Below are 8,468 nucleotides of genomic sequence, written 5' to 3' on the forward strand. Positions count from 1 at the left end.
TTGCCAACTCCACAAGTTTGAGAAATACGTTTTTTCGGTTTTTTAGACCTTAGATACATTTTCCACTTATTGGTAGTGAGAAACAGCACCAATATCTATCAATTCCCTTTAAAACAAGCGTTTGAAAATCATGATGTGCTGCAAAACAGGTGGCATGATGCTACAGAAAATCGCCATAAATAAGACAAATAAGCTCAAAGTGAAAATAAACTTTTATTTCAATTTTTTTCCTCTAACTTTCCGATACAGATCTTTTATGCAGATTTTTTGACTAAAAATACAGATGTACAGTTTTTTTCAGAAATTTTTACAGGATTAAATGTGGCAACCCTGCACTGAAGCCTCATGTGTCATTCTAACTGGATTCACGACTCTTCAGAAAATTGTACGGAAAAGTCTCATTTCTGATTAGAATTAGGGATAATGGGTAATTCACATAAACAATCGTAATGGTTCAACAAGATAAGTTTCATGTGAACCGAAGAGAAAAAGATATCGAATGTGTGAATATGTGGAATGCTGATTGGAACAATGGAAAGAAAGAATTTTAAGCTCGTGAGTAATCCCCCCCGTAAATGATTATACGCTTTTCCGATATTCTCAGATTTTTTATTTACTTTACACAAACGTTGGCGGCTACTCAAAATCACAATCATCACATGATCAATTTTAATTTAGATTAATTCTTGTTAGTGCTTTTTTCATAAAAAATCATACCTCGAAAGCCAGCTGTCTGATCGAAATTTGATGAGAGAATTGTTGGACTAATATTCGGAGAAAATAGAAATTTAATTACACAGACCAACAGCAAGAAATGGAATCTATTATCATGGAAACTATAATACCTATAGTTAAAGACAGTATTGTCTGAATACATTTTTGTAAGCTACAATGAATAGAGGAAGTGCGGGACAGTGGACAGGTGGTAAATTGGTATAGTTACATTTTGAATTTCGAATTTCTGTTGATGAGAACCCGTTCTACATGTCATTCTATAATATTTAAACCACCCTAAGACAATGAATACCAATCAAAAGTTGAAAAGGTGAACAAAAACTGAAAATCATACATGTTTCCGCGTGGATGTAATTTGAGCGGCTTCGATATTAAGTATTTTGAGTGGTTCAATATCTTCACTGATGGTTATAATACAGTTTGTGAGATTACAGAGAAGTGATATTAGGTATGTACGACAAAGTAAATTCATTTGTAGTGGTAAATTTAAATTATTAAAAAAAATATGTACTGGTGGGGCGAAATGGACATTTATGTGTTGTGATCACATCCACTACATGGTGGGAAGTGATGGAAAGACTATTCAACTCTTTTGACGTAGAACTAAGTATTTCATTAAGGGTGCCAAATCAGAAAACAGGTCACGTTTTTTATGAAATAAAGTTAACGGTAATAACTATTTTTGGCGCGAACGGATTTTGGCGATTTACATACCAAACGAATAGGAAATTCCCTAAGATTTAGGGCATCATCAAGCTAGGCTATCGTCAGCTCACCAAGGAAATAAATGTTCTGGAATTTTGTCTGTGATTTGGTTTCGCATGACGGTAGCAAAACTCTCTCCACAAAGGATGACAGCTAAGCTGATCTAGACTGGCAATATTAACAAAAAGGGTTGTTGTGAAAAGCGCAAAACGGAGATAAGTGTGTGCATATTTAATTGCTTCAAGCCATCGATATATGGATATTTGTGTGTGTACATGCGTGCGTTTAACGTATTGCGCTGTTGCGGGTGAACATGTCGATCCGAACGTGGCGACAAGAATGGTTAATTTCTAAAATTTCGTAGCGTTATAAAATAATATTCGCAGTTATAAACAAGCGACTTGAATTAAACTACAGCGTAGTTCTACGTCAACAATGCGGTCGTGTCTTGGACACAATCTCCTACAATTTTTTCGCTTGCTTTCTCTATTCTGTATCAGTTGCTGGACGAACAAACGACGAGAGAGAACAGAATTAACCCTCTCGTGAGCGATAAATCTCTACGCTTCGTATATTACAAACCTATCCATATTCCCCCTACTATATGTCCATATTACCCGCATCGAAAAAACTTGTTGTACTTTTCGGTCTACTTTAATTTCAGTGAAAAAAATTGAAAAGTACTTTTTTGTAAACATTTGATGGATTAATTCGAAAAACAGTATATTGAACTGCAAAAAACTGCATTGAAATTTTGGAAATTATGAGTTCCCAAAGATATAATTGAAGCTCTTCACTCCTTTCACTTCCCCTACAGCTTAGCGTAGCTTTGGTAAATGTGTAATATATTATCTTCTAAATAGCTGAGATAGTTTACGAGATTATTATGTTATCAAAGTTCTGATGGAATTTCATAATTATTTTTTAGGAAGATAGAACAGTAAACTGAAATAAAACACATATTAATGGTGTCATTAATAGCATGAATTTGGGTTTATTGAAACGATAATTGCATCACTGAAAAAGCGCTGAAGATAATCACCCATTGGGTATTTTCTCTTGAAAATTTGGGTAGAAGTAGTTCAGAGTATATTGTTTACACTGTCCCAAACACAGACTTCAAAACCAAGCAGCGTTGAAGAAATCGGGATCGCAAACACATGAAAGCAGGGGGAGTTTTTGTTCCCACCAAAATATGTTCCCTAACAGAGATTTCAAAACTAAGGTGCCTGGAGGAAATCGGCATAGCAAATTCATGCAAGTCGGGGGTATTTTTGTTCCTACTGAAATGTGTTTCCTTAACACAGACTTCAAATCCATGGAGCGTCGGGAAATTGACATTGCAAATTCATGCAAGTCGGGGGCACTTTTGTTCCGACTGAAATGCGCCTTCAAATCCATGGAGCGTGAGGAAATTGGCATTACAGATACTTGCAAGTCGGGGGTATTTTTGTTCCGACTGAAATAGACTTCAGAATCTAGGTGTCTGGGGAAATTGGCATTACAAATTCATGCAGGTCGGGGAGCATTTTTGATCCGACTGAAATGTTTTCCCTAACACAAACTTCGGAACCAAGGTTACTGGGGAAATCGGCATTGCAAATACATGCAAGTCGGGAACATTTTTGTTTCGACTGAATTGTGTTTGCCTAACGCGGACTTCAAATCCAAGGTTTCTGGGGAAATCGGCTTTGCAAATAAATGCAAACTGCGAGTACTTTTGCACTCGCTTGCCTATGTGTTTCCCTACTACGGTCTTCTAAACTTAGGAAACTGGAAAAATGGTGCAGACACTAGAGGCGAATGAACTTTCAGGTTTCAAGCAAACTCGCGGTTCGAGAAGTGCGTACACTTGAGAGATGCAAACTTCAGAGGCAAATGTAAAATAAAATAATCGTTTAATTATTTTTTCCGTTCACATATTTCGTCCGTAAAAGGGCTGTCATTTGATTTACTTGTAACGAAGAACATAATCTATCACAATGCATGAATTGACCTTACAGGTTCAATCTTTTTACTCACAAAGCAAATATATTGAGTTCAATTGAATTCGGAAATTGTTTCATTCAATCAAGAATGCAATCAATACAAACAAGTGATTGCTAATCTACGGTAGTCCCACGTCAACCTTGCGGTTATATCATAGATAGAACCCACCCATTATTTTTTCAAATTACCCCCTTTTTTTTAGAATACTTTTTGGCTTGTGAGAAGGTTGAATATTCAAACGCCGGATTTGTTTGAATGCCTGAAGATTATATTTTCAAAACTAAAAAAATCTATTTACTCAGTACGCCATCTATGTATCAGCATGACAGTAGACTTGTGTACAACCCATGTCGTTAAAATGTCCTGAAAACTACTCATCAAGCAAGAAAGATTCAAGCGAAAAGGAACAACAGCAGACGAGCACAATACGAGAGAAAGATATTTCGGATTATAAAGGGCAGAAAAAAGTTGTAAAGTTGCATTTGAAAAATATTTTATATTCTTTCTATTAAATTTTCTCTGTTTTATAAAATATGTTACCATCTTTCTACACAATTTCAACAATCGTCAGATATCACTCTACTCTACACATATTTACACGAAATTACATTGGTTTTAGCGTTCCTTCATTCCATCGCAGAAAATACCTCTGCATCAATGCTCCTACTGTCACATATAAATAATAATGCCTATCACTGCTCTACAACCTAACTTTACACTCTATTCGAAGGGAAAATAAAAATGTACACAAGAAGAACGGAAACCTAAAAGCGTGAAGCTCAATCGTCTGCGCGCCTGTGCAAACACGCGCGGTGATCCGTGGATGATGATCAACTTATTCGCTCACTATCTCAAATGAAGGTAAAAATAATGATAATAATAATCATATTACATAATGCGACTTTGGCTGGCGACGTTTTTCTACCACCTTCTACTGCTACTACTACTCTAATGGGGCTCTAACCTCTCCTACTAGGAAGAGTATGTATTGCCTGATTGCGTTTGCTTTTGTTTCGATCTAATGGAAGACTTGTGTGATTAATGTCGCGCTTTTATAGAAAACATAGAAGGGAACTAAGCGTGTATAATATGTACAAAAACAAAAATCGAGAAATAAAAGCAGAACAAACAAAAGATTGTTTAAAGGGAACGGAAAATGGATTGAGGCAATCTTAAACGCGGGGATTTAAGAGCTAATCGCACTTTCGTTCGCAGAAAGCTTGGCACTAACCACCAAATAGGCTACGAATAGATGTGTATATATATTAATCTTCTAAAGTTTTGAACTCCTTTCTCTGTTTTGTTGTTGTGTCTCTTATCACGATAAAGCTTACAATTATTCACAGCTATGATTCCACTTTTCCTTTCAGCAGTTTTTGTCTTGTTTGTGTGGGTGTGTACTTTGTTTATTCTACTTGTTTGTGGTGTGAGACCACCGGGACACGATTTGACGACAGCACTTGCTTTACCTGGTCTTTTTCGTAATGTTTTTTATGGGGGGGTGACTAGCGGCGCGAGATAAGAAGAAGACAAGCCGGACAAGCTCAAGGATGGACGTCAATCGGGTCGAGCAGCGCATGCCGCGAGTATAATCGCCTAATGTGTTCCCCGCCAATCATCATCGCGGCTGGGAAATAATCAACACAAAAAAAATGTTTTTTTTTGCTGCGCTCACACACACTCTCATACACCCAGCTTTGTTCAATCGCGCGCGCGTTCGCTAGCGCTCCCACGTTCGGCCACTAGAGGTGATAAAATTTGCTCTATCGAATGGTGGTAAAAATAAACGTTGCCTCGTGCCGTGGCGATCAGTTTCTCTCTCGCGTTTGCGGTAAGGCTCTTTCACTCCTTCCTTCGTGCTCTTCTTCTTTTCTCACATACTTTGTAGCGGGTTCACAATTTTGTTGCGACTAAACTTGTCCCCTATCCACTACCCCACACCGCGATCACCCGCGTTCACTTGCACTACACATTGTGGCGGTATCTCGTCCTCTCCCGCGGATTGATCGGAGAGAGTGTGCGAACGCGGCGGCTCGTGACCTCTCGCCTTGTCGCCGTGATACAATCTTCTCGGGTAGGGAGCAGACGTCGTAATCGCGAGCCGCCCAAGCTGTCGAAAAGCATTCGCGGGCATGATTAGCGAACGCACTTGTAGACCACACTCTTCACTGTATTTCCGGCTGCCGTTGCCGTCTCCGACGACGAGCCCGATGATCGCTAAGGTACTAATTGTTTGATGACTCGAGGGTTTCCCACATTCCCGCTTGAGAGGGGAGCAATGGGTGATTTACCACGGACGCCAAGGTTTGTCGTCGTCCTGGTTGAGGTTCTGGTCCTGGTAGGGTTTCTTCATGACCAGCGATAACGGGCTGTCGGGACTGTATGATCGTTGTTGCTGCTGCTGCTGCAGGTGTTGTTGTTGCTGTTGATGGTGTTGCTGCTGCTGTTGCTGCAGGCGCATCTGCTGAGAGTGGAGGTATTGCTGTTGTTCCTGAGAGATCGAGGAGTGGCAGTCCATCGGTTCGTAGTTGGACGTTGCCGGACTTGGTGGGGAATGGTATGGGGAAGTCGCGTGTTCTCGCGGCACGCGATCGTACACAGAGGAGGAGGTGGACGAGTGGCTGGAGGATGCAGACCCGGTGGAGGCGGTGCGGCTGGGGATCGGCACAAGCATCGGAACTGGAGCGGTTGCTGCAGGGATGCCTTGCGGGAGCACGAAGGCAAGACTTCCGTTGGGTAGCTTGGTTGGGATGAGCTGCACGCTGGAGCCGACATTGTTGGTGAAGTAAACTCCGTTCCCAGTTTGGATGGCATTGATCTGGGCCGGATGGGGCTGAGAACTGTGGTCCTGCTCTGGGGAGCTTGGTGGCGATGGGAGGATGTGTACTTGGACGGCCGGTTGACGAGGTTTTGGAAGGTCTGCTTTAACGCCGTTGATGCAGTTGCTGAGGTGTGCGAGTAGGCGACGGCGGGTCATTGGGTCAATATCGGTAAATCGGCTCACTTCCTGGGCACACTCATTGAATCCCGCCTTGAATTTGTTCATTACATTCGGGTCAGTGGCCTGGGACATGGCGCTTTGCTGGCGCTGAAGGTTTTCCAGATGTTTGACGGTCATTTCCAAAATATCGGCCTTCTCCAGTTTGGAGTGACGAGCGGGCTGCAAGAAAAAAGAGAAAAATTGCGTTATTCACAATGCTACTACTATTTGCCGCAAATCAATCAGACAAGTGCGACACTTTACAAGTTTGATCACAACTTTGATGAAGATACTTACGTCTTTTTTCATGGCATCCAGGATCAGTGTCTTCAACTCGTTCAAGCAGTTGTTGATACGAGCGCGACGACGTTTCTCCATGATTGGTTTATTACTCTGCAAAAAACAAAATAAAAAAATCCAAATTAATAACCCTCTCACAAATCTAAGCATCAGAGCAATTACAAATATTCTTTTCGGGGGCGCTTGTATAGAACATCAACACACAAAAAAACGCGACGATAAATCTAAAAATATGAACTTCACACCTCTCGGCGGGGGCCGACAAATACATTCCACCAAATATCGGTTGCCCTCTTCTCAAGAGTGTTAATTTATGAACATCAACCCGGAGAAAAATATCCGGCCGCAAGATGCTGGCTGGCTGCTGGAGCGGCTCGCGTCAAAGTGGGGGGCGCACTTTGTCATTTTTAATTTTAACTACCACTTCATTGCGGAAGGCCCACACAGGCGCCGCTGAGAAACTGAGAAACACGCGCCGCACCGACTGTCGGATTTCTAACGTAACGTAAGCAATCTGATTTTTTGCCCTGATATACTTTCCGCGCTCGCGTTTTCGCCCACAATTTTTGTGTTTTTTTTAATGGAGCGCAATAGATGCGTGATTAAGCAATACTTACTCTTCGGTTATCGCTGGGTCGTTTAATCGGCTGATCCGCCGGTGTGACTTGGGAAGTGGTCGGCATAGCGCCAACTTGTTGAGTTGCGGTTCCAACTCCGGTAACCATCTTTCTGCTGCTGTGCTTCACGTTATCCAACTTTGTTCCGTTTTATAAGTTCCGATTTTTTCACTTCACTTAATATCAGTTATCTCCCTTCACGATTTCACTTTGATCCATATATCCTTTTTGTCAGTCACTATCTTTGCTTATTTTTCAGCTTGATTTGTCTTCACATAAGGCACTATTTAATCACTTTCCGGTGTATCCTTTTTTTGCGTTTGTACTGGCTCAATTATCCGCTTCTATTCGTGACTTTTCACTTTCACTCGGTCTAGGAACACTTATCTCTCGCCTCGTCACGTCACGCGAAACTCGAATCTCCTCCGCAAAACAAAAAACCTACAAGTGTCCGCGACCGGATAAAACTTGTTGCTCAGAAATATAAAAAGGAGTTGAAAGCCTAAATAGAGAGAGCGCTTTCAAGAGCGATGTTACTCCAACGAGTGATGAAACGATTCTGAATTGATGTTGCACTCGCAGTGGACCAGCTCGAGTTTTGGCTCGAGCGCTCGGTAGCTCGGTTAATTACCTTTCACACACGCTTCGCTCTGCCGGTAGTGGCGATGTGTGAGTGCACGAGCGAGAGCCGAGCGCACCCTTCGGGTGCACACGAGCCAACTTCGTACGCCGGCTACGTACGAGCGGGAGAGGGAGAGCGAGAGTATTTTTACCCCGAAAGGCGAGAGGGAATGACGTGCAAAAGGCTGCGAAGAATCCTTCTGTGAAAGTGTTCGGGACGAACGGGTGGGTGAGGAAAACACACAAAATCCTGTCCCGGTGTCCTGCCAGTGATTTGATGCTGGTGGAGTGGGGATGAAATGGTGCGCTCTATGCCGGCACAAAAAGGAAGCCTTTGCGGAAGGATTCCGCAGCGGATTAGGAAGTATTGACGACATTGCCAATATTCAATACAAACACACGAAACATTCCGCTATGGTGCGGAGTCACCAAACATAGTCCCTAGTCGTTTCGAGGGAACGAGAGGGTACTCATCCTTTTGCAAAGCGCGAGCGAGATGCAGAGTCCTTAGGCGACAATAC

At 42.0% G+C, this 8,468-nt stretch overlaps 1 protein-coding gene across 1 annotated transcript; it reads right to left on the reverse strand.

Moving 5' to 3' along the window:
* Nucleotides 1-3,905: 3,905 nt before the first annotated feature.
* LOC129770097 (protein hairy) lies at nucleotides 3,906-7,894 on the reverse strand. The gene is made up of 3 exons (XM_055772726.1): nucleotides 7,327-7,894; nucleotides 6,707-6,802; nucleotides 3,906-6,589 (listed from the first exon to the last, which is right to left on the reverse strand). Exons 1-3 carry the CDS (start codon nucleotides 7,432-7,434, stop codon nucleotides 5,717-5,719), a joined length of 1,077 nt encoding a protein of 358 aa, XP_055628701.1. The 5' UTR covers nucleotides 7,435-7,894; the 3' UTR covers nucleotides 3,906-5,716.
* Between the last annotated feature and the right edge of the window lie 574 nt (nucleotides 7,895-8,468).

This window comes from Toxorhynchites rutilus, chromosome 2 (genome assembly GCF_029784135.1).
Source record: "Toxorhynchites rutilus septentrionalis strain SRP chromosome 2, ASM2978413v1, whole genome shotgun sequence".
Taxonomy (NCBI): Eukaryota; Metazoa; Arthropoda; class Insecta; order Diptera; family Culicidae; genus Toxorhynchites; species Toxorhynchites rutilus.

What these genes read in the sequence shown, in the direction of transcription:
- LOC129770097 (XM_055772726.1), bottom strand. Translation starts at nt 7,434, where the DNA reads ATGGTTACCGGAGTTGGAACCGCAACTCAACAAGTTGGCGCTATGCCG. An exon ending in GACCCAGCGATAACCGAAGA is followed by an intron (nt 6,803 to 7,326) that starts GTAAGTATTGCT and finishes TGTTTTTTGCAG; the next exon opens with AGTAATAAACCAATCATGGA. An exon ending in TGGATGCCATGAAAAAAGAC is followed by an intron (nt 6,590 to 6,706) that starts GTAAGTATCTTC and finishes TTTTTCTTGCAG; the next exon opens with CCCGCTCGTCACTCCAAACT.